Source organism: Capricornis sumatraensis, chromosome 21 (assembly GCF_032405125.1).
Source record: "Capricornis sumatraensis isolate serow.1 chromosome 21, serow.2, whole genome shotgun sequence".
NCBI lineage: Eukaryota > Metazoa > Chordata > Mammalia > Artiodactyla > Bovidae > Capricornis > Capricornis sumatraensis.
In genome coordinates, this window is record NC_091089.1 from 62,810,024 (window position 1) to 62,833,278 (window position 23,255).

General features: G+C 47.7%; 1 protein-coding gene across 1 annotated transcript; it reads right to left on the minus strand.

Annotated features, from left to right (window-relative positions):
* Positions 1-22,203: 22,203 nt before the first annotated feature.
* Positions 22,204-22,818, minus strand: RNF152 (ring finger protein 152). Its single transcript, XM_068993540.1, has one exon. The coding sequence runs from the start codon at positions 22,816-22,818 to the stop codon at positions 22,204-22,206; it is 615 nt and encodes a 204-aa protein (XP_068849641.1).
* Positions 22,819-23,255: the final 437 nt, after the last annotated feature.

Below are 23,255 nucleotides of genomic sequence, written 5' to 3' on the forward strand. Positions count from 1 at the left end.
AGACGGTCCCCAGTCGCACCTGGTCTTCACACACTTGGCTGGTTTAGTCTAAGACACAGGCTTTCCTCTTTCTACTCTGCTTAAAAGTTGTATTGCTTTTTTCCCAGCAAGTTCAAACTCCTTTACCTAGCATTTAAGACCGCCTGTGATCGGACCTCAGATTTTCTTTCCTAGTTTATTTCTATTCTTTCTATCCAGCAATTCTATCCAAACACAAATTTCTTGTCCTCCCCAAGCAAATGCTATGCCTTTTTGACTCCGTACCTGCTTGTACTTGAACATTCCCAAATGCCCTCTCCTTGAGCCCTAGTACAGTTGACCCTTAAAAAACACAGGTTTGAACTGCATGGGTCCACCTGTATGGATATTTTTCAAGAGTCAGTGCTACTGGCAACACTATACAGTCTGCCACTGGCTGAATCCACGGGTGTGGAGGAAGCAGATGGGAAAGACCGACTGTAAACCACACAGAGATCGACCCCCACACTTCTTGAAGGTCAACTGTAATTGAAGGTCATCTGGCCCAGGTCAGATGCCACACGCTCCTTGACCTTCCTTCTCCTAAGTAGTGGACTCACCTCTTGGTTACAACTCTGTTGTGATGTTATTCCATTTAGAGAAGTCAGCGGGCCGCCATGGTTAGGAGCACAGCCTTGGAGGTGAAGAACTGGGTTTGGGCCCAGCCCTGCTGCTTCCTAGCTGTGTTAGCTTGGGCAGACCGCTTACCGTCTCGGAGTCCCACCTCCATGTTTGTCTGTTTTGAGACCCAAGGAAGCCCGCGATTGTGAATGTTGAATAAATTATGAGAAGTGCTTAGCACAAAGCCTGGCGTGTGGTTGCTAGTCTGTAACTTAACTCCTATTTTATAAAAACACATTTAACCTTGATTATAGCCTGCATGGTCTCCACCTCCTCCAATGGCTGTAAAATCTCTGGGGAGTACAAACTGCACAGCAATCACACCGAGTCCTACCTCCCACAGCGCCTGCCACGCACTGGTACTCACAAAAGAGTTTATTCCAAATCATGCTCCCTGCAGCCTCCCCTAGGTGAGAGAAAGGTAGGCTAAGACTTGCATGTGAGAGAGGAGCTCGCATTCCACGGGGCAGAGCAGACAGCGTGAGTTGAGTGACGCCAGTACGGGAGAGAAACCTTAAGGCCACGTGCCCATCTGCTGTGTAGGTGTGCAGGGACCAGGTTAATGGACCTTCAGATTATTCAAGAAAAGCTAGAAACCCAGATGTTTGGAAGAAATAACCAGATTTTTAAACACTGACAAGATAAACAGGGTTGCCGGTCAAAGAGAACAGTTTCTGGGGACTTCCCTGGTGGTTCAGTGGTTAAGACGCCATGTTTCCAGTGCAGGGGCCATGGGTTTGATCCCTGGGCAGGGGAACTAAGGTTCCCACATGCCACACAGTGCGGCCAAAAAACAAACCAACAGCAACGAGAGCAACTTCTGGCCGAGCGGGACGACTGCCCTGCACTCTGACCAGTGAGGCTGGCAGCTGGAGGGAAGCCCCTTCTTCCCCTGTCTCTGAGCCTCTGCGTTTCACGTGGCTCTGGTTTTACGCCGTGCAGAATGTACTCAACCCTGGTTAAACTGACCTAGATGTCACGCACTTACTTTGCATAATTCCTTACTGTTGAGAGGATTTTAAGATATGCAGCCCCCCATTAATTTTGCTCTGTCAACAGTAATTGTCCCGAGCAGTCGCCAGGCTGGTCAGAGCTGTGGAAGGGGCTGGGCTGTGATTAATGAAACTCTGTTTGCCGAGAGCAAATGGCAGAGCCCTCATCATGCCTGAGGCCTCTCTGGCTGCCTTGGGAGAAAGCTCTTGTCCAGGATTATGAAACTGTTACGGCATTCCTCCTCATTTACACTTTATTTCTTTTTTCAATGATGGGAAAATAGACACCATATTCACGTCAGGAGCCATTGTAAGCTGTGCCGTCAGCGGCACTCAGTACATTCACGCTGCTGTGCAGCCACCAGCCTCCATTTCCAGAACTTTCTCGTCATCCTAAAGAGAAACCAGTACCCATGAAACCGTGGCTCCCGATTCCTCCCTCGCCGTCCCTGGGAGTCTCTGTTCCACTCCCGTCTCCATGAACCTGCTGCTCTGGACCCCTCGGGTGAGTGGAGTCAGGCACCTCCCTGCTTCTGCGTCTGCCCCGTAACACGTGGCGTAATGGTTTCAAAGTCCACCTACATTGTAGCAAGTACCTGGTCTACTTTTAATTTTGCTCTTTTCCCCGTGTTTCCGTCACCCTTTTCCCTATTTTAGTGGTAAATATATCCCTCGTGGCTCAGATGGTAAAGAATCCGCCTGCAGTGTGGGAGACCTGGCTTCAGTCCCTGTGTTGGGAAGATCCCCTGGAGAAGGGCACAGCTACCCACTCCAGCATTCTGGTCTGGAGAATTCCATGGACTATGTAGTCCTTGGGGTCGCAAAGAGTCGGACATGACTGAGTGACTTTCACTTTCATATACAAAAAAGGATATTGTTTTAGCATAAAACCCACTAAGGATATAACATTCAAAGCTTTAATCCTCTTAAAACGAATCTTGATTCGAACCCTGGCACCACCATTAACTGGGGCAGCACTAGTGATAAAGAGCCCACCTCCCAATGCAAGAAGAGATCCAGGCTCCACCCCTGGGTCGGGACGATCCCCTGGAGGAGGATGTGGCAACCCACTGCGCATTCTTACATGGAGAATCCCATGCACAGAGGAGCCTGGCGGGCTACACGGGGTCACAAAGAGTCAGACACGGCTGAAGTAACTTAACACACACGCACCACCATTGACCACTTGTACGGCTCCGGGAATGTTATTTGACCTTTCTGTTCTTTTGAATCCTCATCTGAAAAACCATGGTAATAATGTGTGTGTGTTAATATCCGGTGTTATTCACAAGCATGCATGAACACTGCACACCCATTTATTCTGAAGACTTTTAGTAATTTCATTTTCCCGAAAATTGGCTAGGGCTGGTCATATACGATATGTGCGTTATATATATATATATATTCCAAATAATCTCTAAATAATCTAAATAATTTCCTTGACTAAGTCCTTGTCAGTAAACCCTGACTCTTTACTATGCAGGGACAGAGCGATCCTGGGCTACTAGAGGCAGAGAAGGAGCCCAGGCGTCCCCCGTGGGGCAGACGGTGGCCCCGTCCTGTCTTCACACTGACGGCTGGGAGCGGAGAACACACCCAGGCAGGAAGGGTCGCAGTGACAACCGTCAGTAGCGAAGTTGAGAGGAAGACCTGGAAGGAACGAAGCAAGGGTGGGAGAGACGAGCGGGGGAAATCCCGGCTCCCCGGCCAGGAAGCCCCAGGGCCACCAGCGCCTCCAGAGCCGACCCTGAGCGAGGAGGCCGGCGGGACGCAGGGCAGCGGCGAGCCGCTCTCCCCGGACCCCCACAGGCCGCCCGCCGCCCGCGGAGGGCAGAGCGGCGTGCGGGCCAGGGTCCTCCACGCGCGCCGGCGCCGGGGCCCAGAGGCGGCCGCCGACCCGCGCCCCTCGGCCAGGAGACCCTCCTGCCATCCGCGCCGCCCACCCCGCGAAACCGCGTGGGAGCCCCGGGCAGGGCAGAGCGCCCGCGAGCGCGGAGCACCCTTAACCGCTGGGGCCTGCGAACCCGCTGGAGAGGCCCTGCGCGTTGCTGGACCAGGACCCGGGCCCAGCCACGAGGCGGAGCCGGTGAAGGGCTCCTCAGTCAGGCTCCAGGACGCACGAGCTTCAGGGAAGAGGGTGCGGAGCTCGCGGGAGGGACCGAGCAGAAGGCAGGGGCGTCAGCCTTGGCTGATGTCGACTGGAATCTCCTGAAAAGCTTCCAGACTGTGGCATTCGTGGCAAGGACGCAGAAGAAATATAAGCAAATGGAGTGCGTCTTTATTATCCTTTCTGGCGCTCACAGTCTTTTCACTCAGCAGGTGCCCGGTGAGCATCCACGAGTAACCAAAGTATGTCACTAACATACGACCTGTGTTCAAGCTTTCCGAGTCATTTTCACAAACTTCACATCAGGTTTGCTCCCCCGGGTACCTATGTGAGGTAGTAAATAAGTGTTATTAGCCCATCTAACAGATGAAGACACTGAACACCAAGAGAGTGAACTTAATTCCCCCCCCCCACCCCCCGCCAGGGCCTTACAGATACCAAGCTGTGAAGGCTCAGCTTAGATGCGTATCTTCTTACTCTGGCCCAGGGGTGCCTTCCAGCCCCACCCCAGGACGTCATGCTGCCGTTCAGTTGCTCAGCCGTGTCTGACTCTTCGTGATCCCGTGGACTGCAGCATGCCAGGCTTCCCTATCCATGACATCATAGTCCAAGGCAATCTCCCTGTCTGTGGATCCCCAGGAAGGGAAAGTCTGCCTGGCAGTGGGCTCTCTGTCAGGGGAATGGAAAATTTTAGGGGAAATGTGAGTTTCAGCAGTTTGTGGAATTCTCTGACTCACTGATCTAGACACAGATGGGAAGGAACGCAAAGCTGTTTCTGGTTTGTTTTTCCAACAAGCAGTGAGCCCACTTATTTGCACACGGCTCTGGCACACTTGAAGCTGTTTAGTCGCTCAGTCGTGTCTGACCCTTTGCGACCGCATGGACTATAGACTGCTGGGCTCCTCTGTCCATGGGATTTCCATGGACAGAAGACTGGAGTCGGTTGCCATTCCCTCCTCCAGGGGATCTTCCTGATCAAGGATCAAACCCACATCTTCTGAGTCTCCTGCACTGGAAGGTGGATTCTTTGCCACTGACCCACCGGAGATGCCCCTGGCACAGTTAATAACAAGGATTTATGGGGCCTTCCCTGGTGGCTCAGACGGTAAAGAATCTGCCTGCAATGTGGGAGACCCAGGTCTGATCCCTGGGTTGGGAAGATCCCCTGGAGAAGGGCATGGCTACCCGCTCCAGCATTCATGCCTGGAGAATCCCATGGACAGAGGAGCCTGGCAGGCGACAGTCCTTGGGGGTCACAGAGAGTAGGACACATGCCTGAGCAACTGACATTTTGACTTTTTTTCAAGGGGTGACTTCTCTCCCTGCTGCAGGAGTAAATAAATATCTATAAAGTCTCCGCGTTAGATGGACAGGCTGATTGGGCCATGAAGATCTGTCTTGATCACTAAGGGAAACCAAAAAGCATTCGGTGGCCCCTTTAGGCCTCATTCTCTCTCAGTCTCCTCTGCCATCTGCCGCGCTGGGAGGGGAGCTGGCGTTCATTTACACTCTCGCTGCATTTGGAGTCTCCACTCACCTGCATCCCTGACATGAGTCCCTTCAAAAAGGCAAAGTCATCCCTTCCCCCCTTGCCCTGTTCATCATTTATCTGTGGCTCCCAGACCTACTGGGAATGTCAAAAGATGTTTTCCATTCAGAATCAAATCTGGCTGATCCCACACCTGTATTTAAATGAGCAGGTCTCTGTCTCCTTGGGGCAGAAAGGGGTATTTTCTGTTTAGAGAGCTCTTTGGGCTGAGCACCCTACTCAAAGCCACACTGTTCTGATGATGCTTTTCTAAAATCAGTCCCTTTATCCCGACAGACGGGATAAATGGCCTCAAGACACAATGAACCCCCACCCCCCACGCCCCTCCCACCCCTATAAGCTGGCAGAGCAAACAGCTTTAAGGAAGGTTGTTGTTCAGCGGCTAAGCCGTATCCAACTCGTTGTGACCCCAGGGACGGCAGCACGCCAGGCTTCCCTGTCCTTCACTATCTCCCAGAGTTTGTTCAAACTCATGTCCCTTGAGTCACTGATGCCATCCAACCATCTCATCCTCTGTCGTCCCCTTCTCCTCCCGCCTTCAATCCTTCCCAGCATCAGAGTCTTTTCCAATGAGTCAGCTTTTTGCATCAGGTGGCCAGAGTATTGGAGCTTCAGCTTCAGCATCAGTCCTTCCAATGAATACTCAGGGTCGATTTCCTTTAGGATGGCCTGGTTGGACCTCCTTATGTTGGCAATTTGTTTCCTGAACCTTCACGGGAGAGACTGCTGAAATCTGGAACCTAGACCCAACTGCATCAGTGGGGAAAGCCTGGCTGGAGAAAAAGTACCTTGGAAATCACCCAGGCGAGTAAACCCCGAGTTCGTTTCCTCTAGCAGAACCCCTTTCAGCTGGCAAAACACGCACTTGCTGATTGGCCTGGCCATTCTTGCCCTGACCCTCCCCTGCTGCCTCCCAGGGGTTCACCCTGGGAGGACTCTTCACTGCAGGTCCACTTCCTCACTTTACAAATAGGAAAACAGAGGGGCGGCGAGAGGACGTGACCTGCTCCAAGGCCGACAGCCAGCGAGTGACGAGGACAGCGAGCTGCCTCCTGAGTCGAGGAGGGACTTGAAAGGAGGCCCAGGGCCGGCATCCTCCTCCCTCTTTGCTGGCTCCCATGTCAGCGCCTTTCTCCTGAGTGGGAACCTCTGGTGGATCTTCAGGCTGGGTTCCTCTCTGGTTTGTTCCTTTCTGACCCACTCTTCGTGGAGACCTCGAAGCAGGTTGACCTCCTAGAGACCTTCCAAAGCACACCGATTCATCCACCTCCCAGAGCCTTTCCCTTTGTGAATCATAAAATACGGCGTAGACAGCGGCCAGGGCTTTGTCGAGTGGTCAGGGGCACACGTCACCTCTGGGTTCCCACCCTGGCCCTGCAAGGGCCTGTTTCTGATGCCCCCCTCACCCAGGGATTCCTCCTGGTGTCTGTCAAATAAAAAGCAAGCAGCGCGAACCTCAAATGTCAGGATCCAAGCAAACTGCAAGACCAACCTGCTTAACCAAGCATTTCTGGGACGGAAGAGCCTTTTTGACGAATGCTTTTAGACTGTCTGCTCGCTCCCCATCCATCACCAGCTCTTGTTTGCCAACCCCGAGCAGATCATTTATATGCGCTCAGAATCCTGGGGTAATGGGCGTGCTGTCGAAGTAAATGGAATAAACAAATTAGTGCTTGAGCTTCTCAAATAAATCCAGTCGCATTAGACACACCTAAAGTCACTCAGTCTTGAAAAGAGCAAAGTGGAGACTGTCATGAAATGAGAGACAGGTTTTTGTTTCAGAAAAAGCAAGAAGAGCAGAAAAAAAAAAACAAAACCCTCACTCAAAAGGCATGAAAATGTTCAAGAAATAAAGCGGGTCATGTTTTCACAGAGAGATAGTCCTGATTATTTTTGAGGCCTTATCTTCCAACTGCCTTTTTCCATAGCCTCAACTCAGCTTATATTTCTAGAGCCTTCCACTGAGATTTGCATTGCAGGTCTTTTTAAAAGCGACAGTGACAGTTACTTGACAATTACTGCATGTGCCCAAAGAGAAGATAAGGTTGTTATGCCTCAGAAAGTCACCCTTTGGAGAGCAGGAAGTAGAGCCCATTTTCACATCCTTATTGTCTTTCTGAATATACTTCGACTGCGAGTTTCTGCTTGGCTTAGACACATGAGCTGGGGACACACATACCCAGGCATATAATCACACTTGGTTGAGAGCCCACAGCATACCAGGCACTGTTCTAAGGCCGCTGTCTGTATTAACTGTTTCGATTCTTATGACAGCACTATAAATCGTCTTTATCACCCTCAACATCATACGAGGGAACTGCCAGTTTCAGACTCTTAAGAGGTCACTGAGAGGGCTGTTCTTTTAAGAGGCAAAAGGGAAAAATCAACAAAGACTTCAAATGTATTGTACAGTTAAGGCCAATTACGTTCAAAGTAAACATTCAGGGAATTCTCTGGTGGCCCAGTGGTTAGGACTCCACGCTTTCACTGCCGGGAGCCCAGGCTCCGTCCATGGCCAGGAAACTAAGATCCTATAACCTGTGTGGTGTGGCCTAAAAAAATAAACAAATAAAGGAAATATTTGACATCTAGGCCTTTAAAAGTTTATATATTTAAGTTGGCCTAAACTGCATTTTTCTTTTTTAGATCTTTCAACCGGGAGGATAAAGTGTGACCTTGTAATTGGGATTATTTTCTACTTCAGCATACGCAGTCTCGACTGAGCACAAACCATGTTTGGAAGACCACATTGGCAGCAGTAGGGAAAACTAGAGACGTCATATTTGGATGTTACCGCCAATCCAGTCTCATCCTCACCCAGACCATGCCGCCTCCTCTTCAGTGCACACCACATGCCTCAATTTAATGCAACAGAGTACAGCGTGATCACATATTCCTGTAAATGGACTAGGAGGGACACACACATCTATAGGTGGTCAGAGTGAGAGCGTTGGTGCAGACTTGGCATCAGTGGATTCTGATTAGCAAGCGAAGCTGCCAAGCCAGTCAGCCTTGAGCAGGAACATTTCAAGGAAGAGGATATGACTATTGCAGGAAGACAGCTGAACAGGAACAACTCATTAAAATGGGTTTGATGGGCAGGAAAAAGAAAGCGAACGATTCTCCAGCGCAACAGAAGACTCAAAGTGCAGAAAGTGATGAGCTCTGCAAAGAAGAGAGCCCCACCCACCCCGGGTGTCCCAAAGGTGAGGGTGCACGGAGCCTAGGGTCACTGAGTCATCTCAGCAGACAGGTGACACACACCCTCCTCCACTCAGCCCCTCCCGTGGAGCAATGATCGCTCCACCAGGCGCTGGGTGCTTGGCGAGTGCAGAGCATGGGCAGCTCCCCAGCCCACCAGGGACAGACCCCAGGCAGGGTCAGTGGGATCTCCCGGGTCAGTGGCACCGGGGCCTGAATCCCTTTGTCCGGTGTACCATGCCTGCTAGCCACTTAGGGTCCTTCTCGGTTATCGGATCGACTCTCTCAGCATCAAACTGCTTCTGACCAGCTGACTCTTATTTTACTTAACAATGGCCCCAAAGGCCAACAGTCGCGATGCTGGCAATTCAGATGTGCCGAAGACAAGCCATGAAGCGCTTTAAGTGGAAAGGTGAAAATCTTCAACTTCACAGGCAAAGGTATGCTGAGGTCGCCGAGATCTACAGTAAGAATAAATCTCCTATCCATGAAATCGTGAAGGAGGAAAAAAATTCGTGATAGCCTTCCTGTTGTATCTCACACTGCGAAAGGTATGGCCACAGTGCTTGATGAATGTTTAGTGAAGTTGGAAACGGCACTAACTTTGGGCAACAAGGTATGTTGAGACAGAGAGGAGAGACCACTGTCACATAACATTTCTTACAGCTCGTAGTTGCGATTGTTCTATATTATTGTTATCCTGTATAATAATAACAGAATTGTTCCATTATTATTAGTTGCTGTTGTTAATCTCTTACTGTGCCGAATTTATAGATGAAACGTCACCACAGACGTGTATGTGCCAGAAAGTGCAGTCTACACACGGTCCAGTGCTGCCCATGGCCTCAGGCTTTCACTGGGGGTCTGGAACGTACTCCTTCGCTGATAATCAGAGACTACTGTATTACAACTATTGATTTCATTCTGTGAAACTTATATTTCTAATTAAAATAATGTTCTATGAAATGGAAAAAAAAATTTTAATTTTGTCTTGTATATGTTTGTAAATTCCTTTGTCTGCCTAATTTGCTACCCAGTGGTTCTCAAAGTATGGCCCTCTGCCCACTGTGGGGCCAAGAGGTCTTCCTCATGGCTGGCCTCCTCCAACCCCAAAACTTTTCCTTAAATACCTGAATGAGAGCAACTCATTAATAACTGCCTCTATGTGTTTCGATAAGCTCAGTATTTTTAAACTGAAATTAGTGCTTTTGCGAGCTGAAAGAGTTTATGCATGGCTCCAATTCAGTGTTTTACTAATTCTGTGTTTTATTAACATCGCAAGGCTTCTGCTGCACACGTGCATATGCAAATACCCAAACTCCTGCCATTTGGGGGAAGGATGGGCGTTCATTATCAGCACTGCCTTGAATGATCATGGTTTTAATTGCTGCTCTTCTTGCTTCTAAATAGCAAATTGTTGTTCGTTTTGCTCATCATTATCAATTTAGTTTGTTGTGGGTTGTTTTTAACCCCACAGTATGTAGTAATGAATATGTATGAATTTTTAGGCTATAATTTTCCAGACTCTCTCTGGTCTCTAAGCACTGGTTCGAGTATGAATCACCCATCCCTTATTATCACAGCAGATGCATACACACTCCTCCCTGAGATTGGCTAATATGGGAATATTTCATTGGTAATGTGGGCAGTACATGGAATTTTAGCATGCAAATTACTCACAATATACTCTCAAGGTAAATCTAATACAAACACTGGCTTATTTTACACTTGTATGTAAAGTAATTGTTTTAAAATTTAAAAAGCAAACATGAGTTACTGTTTTAATTTTACTACATAATGTGTGCTCAGTTGTGTCCAACCGACTCTTGCAACCCCATGGACTGCAGCCTGCCAGGCTCCTCTGTCCATGGAACTTTTTCAGGCAAGAATACTGGAGTGGGTTGCCATTTTCTCCTTCAGGGGATTTTCGCAACCTAGGGATTGAACCTGTGTCTCCTGCTTGTCACGTGATTTCTTTATCACTGAGCCACCTGGAAAGCCTTATTACATAATAATATGCACTTCATGCATTTTTAAAACCAGATTTTGATGATGTGGGGTAAATAAAAATTGTGAATCATTTTCAAGATCAGAATTCCCCAAACTGTGTTCTAACAGATGCTAATAGATTTTCTGCAAATAATGAGTTTTTTACTCAGCTAAGTTGGGGCTAAGTGGTGTGCACTGCATTCCCCATTTACAGATTTGCAAGGCCCTTGAGCATCTTGTGATGGTTAATTTTATGAGTTCGCTGGGATAGGTCACAGTATCCAGATATTTGATCCAACATCGGTTTTGATGTTACTGTGAAAGTATTTTTTGTAGGAGATTAACATTTAAATCAGTAAATTGATGAGAATAAAGCAGACTGCTTGCTCCCTGTACTATGGGTGGAGTTGAGGGGCATTCAGTCGGTTGATGATTTTAAGAGAAAAAAGACTGGCTACCCCTCAGGAAGAGGGGATTCTGCCAGCAGGCCGCCTCTGGAGTCAGTCTGCACCATCTCTGGGTCTGCAGCCTGTTCCGAGCATTAGGGATCTGCCACAGCCTCTGCAGCCCCTTCAGGTAAACCTCCCTCTAGATGACACATGCAGACTTACAGATCTGTGCACACACACGGAGGCCTGGGCGCGTAACTGACACGCGTATCAGTTCAGTTCTGTCGCTCAGTCGTGTCCGATTCTTTGTGACCCCACGGACTGCAGCAGTCATATATGTGTACACAATACGTTGTTTCTGTGTGTGTGTGTGTGTGTGTGTGTGTGTACATAGAGAGAGAGACCTCATGTAGATACACATACACTTATATGTTTGAAAGGCAAGGGTTTCGACTTCTACACAGATTTTTCAATACATGTTTACTAGGGGACTATATTGGAGAAGGAAATGGCAACCCACTCCAGTGTTCTTGCCTGGAGAATCCCAGGGACAGAGGAGCCTGGTGGGCTGCCATCTAAGGGGTCGCATAGAGTCGGACACGTCTGAAGCGACTTAGCAGCAGCAACAGCAGCAGCAGGGTACTTACTATACGATCTGGTGATCCAGGGTTTGTTAAACCCACAAAATGGGAAACTGCAGATATGGAGGGCTGACTCTAAAGTTACAGACAGATTTTCAAATGAGTGGAGGGTCAGCCCCTAACCCCTGTGTTGTTCAAGGGTCCATATCAAGAGAGACAGAATACACACACGCACACACACACGCACACACGCACACACACATATTCTACTGGTTCTATTTCTCCAGAGAACTAATACATGTGTTAAGTATCTGAAAAGTTCTACAATTTTCTTTTGTAGAAAACCTATTTAACCTAGTATTTTCCCCATCTATTCAAATCATAGAACATTTTTCATATAACACCTGCTACTCTCTCAAAATATAACTTGGGGAATGCTTTTATCAGTTCTTACCTTAGGCTGTCAGCAGTACCAGACTCTGAATCCGTTTGATTCTGAAACAAATAAGTGTCGGGACACAAGACCCCACGTCGTCTTTTGCACGTGGTGAGGCAGCGGGGAATAACAGTGTATCGCGTGAGCACAAGGAGGTGGAATGTCCACGTGGCCATGACGGGTGAAGATGCCTGCCCGCAGGGTGGACCGCACGCCTGCGCTGTTGTCCAGGGCTCCTTGGAGGATGTTCTCGGGGAGTCATCCTGAAATACCATCAGTCACAGCCCAGCAGGCACGAGGCAGCACTCCCGCGGCGGGGGCCTAACAAGAAGAGCCAACTCAGTCCCCATAAAAGCCCTCCTATCTCCTCTGTCTCCTATTGTCCCTTTCTGAAAGTGTTTCCACATACAGTCCTCACTGACCCCGATTTATCCTTCAGATCTGCCTTTTCTGGACTACATCTCCTACCCCGAACCCACCAGGTCAGCCCACCCACCTTCCTGCTTCAGCCCATACCTTTGCTTTGGACATAAACATTGTTTGTTAATGCCTGTCTTCACTACTAGGCTGTGAGGTTCAAGAGGACTGGGGCCCATTCCCATCCCGTTTGTTTTCAGCACCCCCAGTGCTCGGGGGCCATCAGTGGGAGCTCTGAGCGAAGGAAGGGCGGTTGCAGGGGCGGTCCCCTCTCCTCACTTCTCTCCTGACTCTACCCACGCTAGCCTTTCTTTGCAGCCAAACCTGAGTGCTTTTCTCTCCTCTTTCTCTAAACATCTTCACTTTTTCAACCTTAAGAAAAAATCTATACCAAGAGTCTCTGAACTGTTCATATATGTGCGTGTGTGCACACACATACACAGGCATGCTTGCACACATGTGCATCGGTACACCCAGTTACTCCAGCGAATAATGATAAAATAACAAGGCTTCCCCAGTGGCCCCAGGGTTAGGAACCCGCCTGCCGATGCAGGAGACACGGGCTCGACCCTGGATCCAGGAGGATCCCCGGTGCTGCAGAGCAACTGAGCCCACGCGCCACAGCCGCTGGGCCTGTGCCAGAGAGCCCAAGAGCCGCAGCGCCTGGAGCCCGGAAGCCTGCAGCCCCTGTGCCCCGCGGGGCGTCCACCGCCAGGAGGACCTGCGTCCTGCGCCTGCAGACCAGCCCTGCCCAGTGCAACCGGAGAAGAATCCCCACAGCAGCGAAGCCCAGCACAGGCAGAAATGAAACAAAAAGTAAAATTTTTAAATAATAATACAACAATCATTTGTCAAGTGTGACAGAGTGAAGAGAGACGCGAGTGCAGGGAGCAGTGCGTCTGGGGAATGAGAGAGGCCAAATCCAATTACAGCTGCGCCACTTTCTGGGTCAAGTAAAACTGTGCAGAAGTTTTCAGACCTACAGAAAGAAAAGCAGCGGCTCGTCTGGTTCCCGCCCCCCCAACCCTCGCGGCCGTGAGCTCCGCCGCGGACGCTGGACACGGTCTCCTCCTGCAAGAATCATCCCTGGAAACAAAAGTATTGAGAAAACCAACGCAGTGGTGAATGGACAGGCCCTCACTTCAGGAAATGTGGCTGATGGCTGGAGGGGTGACGCACGCGAGGACTGAAGGTGAGGCTGGCTGCGGTGGACACCGGCCCGGCCCCACTTCCGCCGCGCCCCTGGGACCTTGGGCTTCTCACACTCAGTCCCCCTGAGTCACAGCGGGAGGGTGGGGACAGCAAGGGTCTCGGAGCTGACGCAGGCCCACCCTGTCCTTCCAGTCCTGCCCCTGCAGGCAGGCCACCCGGGCCGCCCAAACAGTGTCATCAGAAGAGGTTGCGGGCGTGGGCTATCCCCAGATGAGGCGCACACGTAGGGCTCTCCCGTGATCCCCTCTGCCTTGCCCTGGCCCCCATCAAGTCTGCAGAGAAGTCTAGATCAGACTCCAGGTGGGACCCAGTCCTGGCCAAACTCCTGGAGGAGCTAAGAGCATTTGTATGCCTTCAATGCCCTCTTCGAGTCAACTCTTTCTCTAGCTGATACAAAAGCTCAAGCAAGAGCCAGCGGCTCTAACAATAATGAATCCCTCGCTGGCCCCAGCACGCACGCGCATGCACGCACGCACGTGCGCGCGCACACACCCTCTGTGATCAGGGAGATCCACACTAGAAATTCTAAAATATGCTAATTCAACTTTTATACTTTCAAACATCTGGACTCTCTAAAAATCTTGCTTTTTTGGTACAAGAAATGGACATTGAAGCACAGTAATCGCTCAAATTTAAACTTAATAAGGATCACTTTTTAAATTTCCCAGAGAGCCAGGGCATACCAACACTAGCATTCATGCATACCCGATCATTGATAACCCCTTAATTAGGTCACGTGTTCAACTGAACTGCAGTTCACTGATAGGATACTGAGTTACTCAAAGACAGAATGCTTTTTATCAAAAAAAAAGGCTCTGCAAACACCCTCTGTCCCACTGAGAAAACATTTGTTTTGCTTTGTTTTTTGGTGGCCTGTGGGATCCTATTTCCCCCAAAGCAAAGATTTAACCTGAACCTTTGACAGTGAACATGCAGAGTCCTAATTACTGGAAAAATGTGCTAAAAGGTACTTTTCCAGACACAGAGCCAAGAGACCAGGTCACGGCACTCTCCACTACGCAGGGACCTGCATGAAACTGTTCTGCACGAGGTACATGAAGATGGTCCAAACAGCATCATTTCTGAATGGTACAGGATGAAGGTGGGGCCACCAGAAGTCACAAAACCCCAACTGCGCAAAGACACGCTTGCACTTACTCATGAAAATGCATTCTTTAGCTTCTCAGAGGAGCCACTTGAAGGTCACCTCCACTTAAAATCCTTGGCTCAGGAGCTCCTTGTTGCTTTATGACCCAAGTCTATTAAAATTCTTAGAGTCTCTGATGATGAAAATTCCAGCCAGCTTTTTTTTTTCTCTCTTCGTGAGGTTGGGGGGAAGAAAACCAACACATGAGTCTATCTGAAATCATTTCATGAATTTTAATCATAGCAAATGTGTTTTAACAGTAGTCATAAAATCAACATCACCACATATACAAAGGACAAGACACCAGATTGGCATACAAAAATACCATATATTAAAATCGGGTTCATTGGAAAAACTCAGGACTTGCTAAGACACCACCTACAACAGAGACAGCAAGCAAGAATGATTTTAAGACACTCAGATTTATAAACAGCAGCTTGATATCCCCCTTATGAAGTCAGTATTTGGCAACATTTGGACAATATTCTCTACACAGCCCAGCAGCTCATTTATCTGTAGGGCTGTTTGGCCCCTTAAAAAAGATTCTAAAATAAATAATCCATGGAATTATAAGTGAAACATGTCAAGGATTTGAGTTAACAGCCTCTGAGCAGCATTTATCTAGCCATTTGACTGCAGTACTAGTTATCAAGAAGGCCAGGAACCCCACCGGCGGAGCCGTCCAAGGGGCAGGGCCTCAGTGCAGCAGCTGTGTGGCTTATGCTGGGAGCGTGTAACCGTCCCAGGCTGCAACCAGCCTCCTGCAACTGCCAATGGGGTGAAACGGGAACTAGTGGCAGAATAAAAATATAAGGAATGACCACAACCAGGAGAGAAACCGAAAGGCTCTTGAACAAGCCTTCCCAATACTATTAACCTACTCAAGTCAGGTTACATCCACAGGCGTGGGCTCTGCACTCCTCAGGTTAGAGGACATCATTGGAGTTTGTCTGTAATGACTGAACCGCCAGCCCGAGGCAGGTCCTGAAACTGTATGGTGTGCCGACTGACACCCAGCAGGGCCTCCTCGGACGCGCCCATCAGCTGAGCACCTTCCCATGACTTCAGCTGACACAGCCTGAACTGAGTTCGGTGGGCCATACTGGAAAGACACATTGTGCTTGGCTAAGGTAATTCCCACTCTTCTGTGTTCCTTCTTCAGCTGGTTCCTGCCACGACTGACCTTCAGCTTCTGTTGGGTTTAGGAGCTATAGTCTCACTAGGGCTTCTTCCCTTTGTGCTGCTGTCTTCTCACTTCCTGGGCGTGCCTGCCTCTTTTGCTACAGACTCCAGGTCACATCCCCACCTCCACCACACAGGGCCTGCCTAAGAGTCCGCTCGTCTCTCGGCCAGGAAAATGCAACCGGGAGTTTCTGCAGCGCAATGTAAGACACCAGCTCCTGTGTCCGCCCACTTTCTAAAGAGAGATGACATAGATGCCTCAACTTGTCCCCTTCAAGGGGCACCTGCCTCGTCTATTTTCAGCCCATGCTCCTTCACTGCCATCATATCCAAACATCTACTTCTGGATTCTCAAAATGCAGACGTCAAATTAAAAACTGAGCTTCCCTTTGGAACATTCTTATTAGAATAATCCAAACACACAGCCCACGGAGAGCAGAGAAGATCTTCACAGGGGCTACCAGCCGTGCATCCCATGATGGGCTGACAGCAGTGTTCTAGAAGAACCAGGCCAGCTCTAAGAGAACATCCCTCAGAAAAACACATGCTACTGCAGACTTCAAGAGACCCCTCAGTACTTTCCCCCAAATATTACTGATTGTCTCTAAAAAAGATCATAATATGAATAGTATCAAAAACCTCAGACTAGAATAATAAAGTCCAGCTAACGAGATGAGTGTTCTCAAGCACCACTACATCATAAGTGAGATACAGAGAGTGGGATACCCCAGGCAGTGAATCCTGAAAGAAAAAAAAATCATTGGCCCGACTGTGCAAGGAAACTTGTGCAGAAAAATGGAGCCATATGGCAAGAGTTCAAGAATAATGGTGCTCTACTTGCGACCACCTGAGCAGACCCAAAAAATAAGTCATTTGGAAGACAGAAACTAAATGCCCCACCCACTAATGTCCTTCATATGGTAGAACTCACCTCCTCATATATAGGAAGTCTTAGAGCTGAGTTATATGGACTCTCAAAGATAGCTGGGTTAACAAAATGGACGTGGCCTATAGCATTTGTTGAAAAATTAATACCTAAATTCAACATTATAGAACCCACATTGGAGAACATGACAAATATTTTACTTGATTTTTTAAGCTTCAGTTACAGCTAAATTGTGTGCCTATATATATGTACATATTTATACCTAGATGTATAGATATATATCTTTACACAATGAATCAACTGTGTCAACAAAGTCAATGGCTTGAATTTCCACTTATTTTTTTAGAAATGTTTCATGTTTAACAAAATTCAGCAACTGGTCATCATCTCTTGAAACAGACGATCACTTTCAAACAGTTACTGAGTTATCTTGACTGCCTCATTCTCCTCTGCAGTTCCCATCCTGGTAAGGATTGCTTTGTGGCTAACGTTTTCCTGAGAATGATGAAAACAGTAAGGGACAGCTTCTCCTTCTGGGTCAAGGATGACGGATTACCTGACTGATGACACTCCTCGTGTGGAAACGAAATGCTGGCTAGTTGGCAGCATCACTTTTCTAAGAGAAGATGGAACTCAGACCACTGGCATCTCACTCCTCCCATACCAGTAATCTTTGGACCTCTAATTTCCTCATGACTCTAAAGAAAATCTATTATTGGGCAAAAAAAGGTAATCATTTTTAAGGATGAACTAAAGAGTCCTGCTTATTGACAAGTTCTATATTTTAAAAAATCTGCTAAATTGAAACAAATGCATTTGATTAACATTATTTTGGACAATAAAAAGCAGGCTAACCACTTTAAACACACTGCAAGTTTTCAAACAAAACTACGAGAGCTCTTTAAATCAAAATCTAGACTGGAATAAATACTATCAGGAAGAGTCTAATCAATGAAAATATATCTCAAACTGAATTTTCCGCTTCCCTTTACTCACTTAAAAAGCAATCTTAGTAACTTTAATAACCTTCAGGTCTTCACATTCCATGGGCAACGTTTTCCTGATGTCAAACAAAGTGTCACTGTGCAAGGTTTCAAATCTTCAATTATTTCAGTGATAACGAAAAAAAAAAAAAGATTACAACAATGTCAAATCTCACTCTAAAAATAGTACCTACATTTTAGTCTGGCATCTGAAAAACGATGCCCACCTATGCCCCCCTCAAATACAAGGATGAGCTGGCAGACTTCAAGGGCAAACAAACACTGCCTGTGAACATTGCAAAACCTGCTTGCTCTCACAGTGCACACCGTCCTAAGGCAGTGATGAAGTCTGAGTAAGATGCTGGACGTGAAGAGGGATTTCATTAGGCTGTTTTCTTTTTTTCTGCAACATTTACTTTTTGGCCACAAGACCCTAAACACAATTTCACAGTACAGGTCATGCAGGTCAAACATTTTACAGCTACTGTCTAACTACTTACTATTTTTGGACAATAGATTCACATGCAGCTAATGATCCCAGAAAAGGGGCTTTATCAAGCACTCTTTTAAGCTTTACTGATTTTTCCTTGGCCCAGAGTATCTAAGTAATAACCCCAAAGAGCAATCAATGCATTTTTACTGTCATACTTGAGATCATTTATTTTTAAGCCCAGAAAGGAAAAAAAAAATTTAAGTCAACTGCATGTTACTAAACCACAAGTTGTCTTCTCCACCTTGCTGTTTACTCCACTAACACCTTGATCCTACTGCACAACCCTCCAGAACTCCGTTGTCCAATAATGGTACCCACTTGCCACATGTGAGTGGCATCAATTTAATTAACTTAAAATACAAAATCCAGTTCCTCATTCAGACTAATTTCATTTCAGTTGCCCAGTAACCAATGTGGCTACTGTATTGGATAGCATAACCTCTAGAACAGTTCCAGCATCACAGAACATTCTGTTGAGCAGCGCCAATTGTGAAGATCCCAAGGGCTACACCAGTACAAGGTTTAACCATCAATAACCACTCTTAAGTCATGCGCAAGATTAAACTTAACTATATTCTTAAAGGAAATATCTTATAGGCTTCTGATCATAACGTATGATTGGAACTTCACTATATTCTTAAAGGAAATATCTTACAGGTTTCTGATCATAAAGTATGATTGGAACTTAACTATATTCTTAAAGGAAATATCTTATAGGTTTCTGATCATAAAGTATGATTGGAACTGAGAACCTATTGCCTCTTCATCACAACCTATGCCTCAGGTCATTGTACAAAATTTTCCAAAAACAATGCTTTTTGATAGCATACTTGACTCTACTTAGCATATTCAGCATTCTCTTGGGTATGTCAAGATCATTAATAAAGAAAAATCCATGCTTCTTAGAGTTTACTATTTACACAATACTCACTGCCCTTTACAGATAAAGTGGGAGGCAGGGGGGAAACCAATGTTTTGCAACTCAAAAAATTCAGATCACATGTTCTCTTTAATTGGCTATACTCATCCCTAAATCAACCCTCCTTTCGTTTCCCAGAGAGGTAGATGCTAACTAAAGCGAATATATAAATCTACAAAAACAAAGACCTTAACAACAGTTGAGTTAGCAAAGGGTATTCATCCACCCTGAAAGGAGATCGTAGCCCAACAGAGATGGCGACAGGTCTAGGAAGGAGCAGGAGGAAACTGCCGTGCAAAGTCCTGGTCCCCCTTTTGCTGCAGAACAAACTGTCTTGCATCTCTGTGGGCCTGAGTGGAGTCATCTAAAAAATCAAGCCACCAGAGGTTGCTTTCAGATCCAACTTCCTGTGCTTTCCGTTGTGAGTTTTTTCACTGATGTGAACTGTGAGTTCTGGCTGATGGTGTCACTGGGCTTGCGTCACATGGGGTAGACGTGTTCTCAGGGTCATGAGTAAGTGCCAGAGGGCCAGAGCAGTGGATGCCGAATAACATTAAACAACACTAAGCCTATAAAATTCTATCCGGCAGGCTGAGACGCCGACACACATGCGCACACTCACACACAGGATTGCACGCTGATAAGCAGGTACACAAATAAATAACTAGCAGGCAGAATCCACTTAAACAGTGGCTTTACATCAGTAAGACACACAAAAATCCTGATTTGGGTTGCTATTGTACCTTAAATTGTAATGTCAAGAATCTATCATAGAGCCGATTAATTTTGCACTGCTCAACTGCAATTGGGATTGTTTTTCAGTAAAAAGTATGTGGACATTTGTACTCTATGGGTTTGTGCTAAGAAACACAGTATCATCACGTATGTCAGTGTCTACATATAACCTACAGACCATGTAAAATTCTATCACACTACACTCCAGGGCTAGTCATGTCATATAGGATATAAACATATGTAGATATCCACAAAAATAATTTGAATATGGCATGACTTAGCATTGCAAGGGTAAAGTCCATCTGAAATGCAGAATCCTTAGTGTAACATTTCTGTGGGTTTTTTTCCCAAGAGGAATAGAAATTAGGTCAGACATGCATCACGGCAGCCTGGGAGAGTTTGAGAAATTGAAACTAACCCAACAGTATATTAGGTTACGTAACAGAGGATACTATTTGGCTAATATGATACCTAAATTATTAATACCAAACAAATCCTAGATTTGTTGTATAATGCCCAATAGCTTACACAATAAAATGGCATTTTAACCTAATTTCTAGTCTGAGATTTCAAATACATTTCCTAAAGGGCTAATGACAAATTTGAAAGATTTGAAAAACCCGAGTTCATATTTTTATATCAAATTCTCATGTCAATGAATATTAGCTTGGGATTCGATTCATTATATTGCCATTTTATCTCAGTTAATGCCATAACTTTAATGTGTATATTCTGTGCTGCTTGAAGGTAAAAGTTAGCATGTAGGTAAATTAAATTATCTCAGTCTTAAGGATTATTTCTAGCCTTACATTTTGGAGGCAGTCACTGCTTATTTTTCTGTCCCGTTTTCAGGAATTCAGTGGAACATGGACATATCCGTGAATGGGGCGGGGGCAGGGGGGCTTGGCACGCACCACTTGCTTCATGAATTCCATAAAAGAAACTAGAACTGTAAAGCTCACAGCTATGTCTGAATGCACACATATTCAGGCACAGAATGTGTCATTTAAAACCAGCAGATCTTTCTTCATGAGCAACTGTAGGCCATTAAACATTTAAGAACATTTGAGAATTTATGATGAACTGGTCCACTTAAACTGGGAATATGAATTGCTAGTTCACCTTGCCATTTTTCTCAATAAAAACATATCTTGAAATACAAGAGAAAACCTCACTTCTACCAACAAGAAGAACCTGGAATGTGAAGTGGTCTAACTCTCGTGGAGCAACCTCTTTCAAGAAATAATCATGGGCTGTCTTCAAATGCCAGCCCAGGTTTGTCAGCAATCACCAACACTCACGGCTGTTAGAACACATCAAAGCTGGAAGAAAAGGCAGAATCTTCCGTATTCTCCATTTGTGCCTTACAGAATACAGGACTTGAACACACAGAGAGGAGCAAGTATGGAAGTGCCACGTCTGTGACACCTCGCTGGGGGGGTCCAGGTGGCCGCAAGGTGGCCGCCGTTTCAGACTCTGGACTCACTCACGCCTACAAAGTCTTACTCCCGGGATTCTCCTGAAAAGATTCAAAACCTGAGGTAAATCAAATTATACACACACACAAATACACAATATTTACATTGAAAATTCTTATTTTGTGAGATGGCTTGAGGAAAATTGGCATGTAGGTTTCCTGTGGGATTAGGCATTATTGCTCCCCTGTCGGGCCTTCGGTTTAATAAACACATAGCGAGCTCTAATTACAAGGGAAGGAACCCGAAGGTATGTGACAAAACACACCACATTGGAAACACTCCTTCGGATGTTTTCCTGAAAAGACAACTGTCCGCTTAACGGATTTTACTTTGGGTGCCATTCAAAACGGTATAAAAAGTCACAGCAACTACATGGAGACAGGGTCTCATTTTCTCAAAGAAAAAGGAAAGAAACCAGCACTTCATGTTGCAGTTGAATTTTTACATGGATTTTCAGGTTTAATTCTACTTGTATGCAGAGCATCTTTGTTTTAATCGACCACATTTAGAGACGATCACACGGTATGCACTTCCAACAGTTTAACGTCTAAGTAGAATAGGTGTATCTCGTAACATGATTTGGAGAAATGATAAATTACAGTCCATTTAATCGGTGATTATGAGGATGCATGCAACCGTCTTGGAAGCTGTCGCCACCAGGAATCAGAGCGTTCTGCCTGCTTTCCCGCGGGGACCGCGGGTCTGCCCTTCGTGTCTGTCTGCGGATAATCAAATGGCGGCCCAGGGCCCCGGGGCCAGCACCGGGCTCCCCGGGGTCAGCGGGCCCCCGCGCCTTCTCGCTGCGATCCCCCCACCAACAGCTGCTCAGCCCCGAGCGGGCACCCACGGAGCCTTGCCCGCAGCCCCTTCAGCCGCAGGATATCACAGTGAAGCGCTTAGAAATGCAGGACATGTTGTGGAGCACGATGCCGAGGAGGAAGACCAGGACGCAGGCCACCAGGACGACGGTGCACACGCCGGACCAGCTGGAGCTCCTGGCCGCGCCGCGCCGGTCCGGCTCCTCGGCCGCCGCCTCGCCCGGGGCCGCGGGCTGCAGGGGCTGCTGCTCGGCCGCGGGGACGCTCACCACGGCCACCGCCTTCGGCTGGGCCCCGGGCAGCAGGCGGCAGCCCGCGTCGCCGGGCAGCAGCGCGCGCTCCTTGGAGACGGGCAGGGGCAGCATGTAGCACCCGTTGCTCGGCAGTCTGATGAAGACCGGCGTGTGCTCGGAGGCGTGCGGGATGGCAATGACGCCCAGCACCTCGGGGTCGTCCGGCAGCTGCGACACCGAGAAGCCCGGGGGCAGCTTGGTGGTGCCCCGGCACCAGGGGCAGCGCACGTCCTTCTGGCTCGTCCGCATCTGCTGCAGGCACACGGAGCAGCAGGTGTGCCTGCAGTCCAGCAGCTTGGGCCTCCGCCGGGGGCTGTAGTGGTTGAAACAGATCTGGCACTCCAGCAGCGAGTCCTGCGAGGGCGTCTCCATGGTGAGCGCGGGGCGCCGGGCCGGGCCGCGGGTCTCGAGGCGGGAGTCCGCGCTCAGCCCGCCTCCTCCGCAGGCGCTCGCCGCAGTCGCCAGGGGTCGAGGCGCTCACGGGCTTCCAGCATGCTCAGGCGTGCGCATTTCTGAAGGAGACAAAAACGCACACACAGTGAATTACTTTCAGCAAGCCGAGATGGGTGCACTGCACTGCTCGAAAGTCTGGATGTCAGGTGAAGTGAGTACAAGTGTCCCGCTCCTGAGACTGGAAGAGTCCCGGGATGCGCAGTGGACAGTGAGCGAGCGAGTCCTCTCCTCCACTACTTTTCTTATTTCTAAAGAAACAAGTATTTCTACAGGGCATGCTGCTGCTGCTGCTGCTGCTGCTGCTAAGTCGCTTCCGTCGTGTCCGACTCTGTGCGACCCCACAGACGGCAGCAAGG

Coding starts and splice junctions, on each gene's coding strand:
- RNF152 (XM_068993540.1), bottom strand. CDS start 22,818: ATGGAGACGCCCTCGCAGGACTCGCTGCTGGAGTGCCAGATCTGTTTC.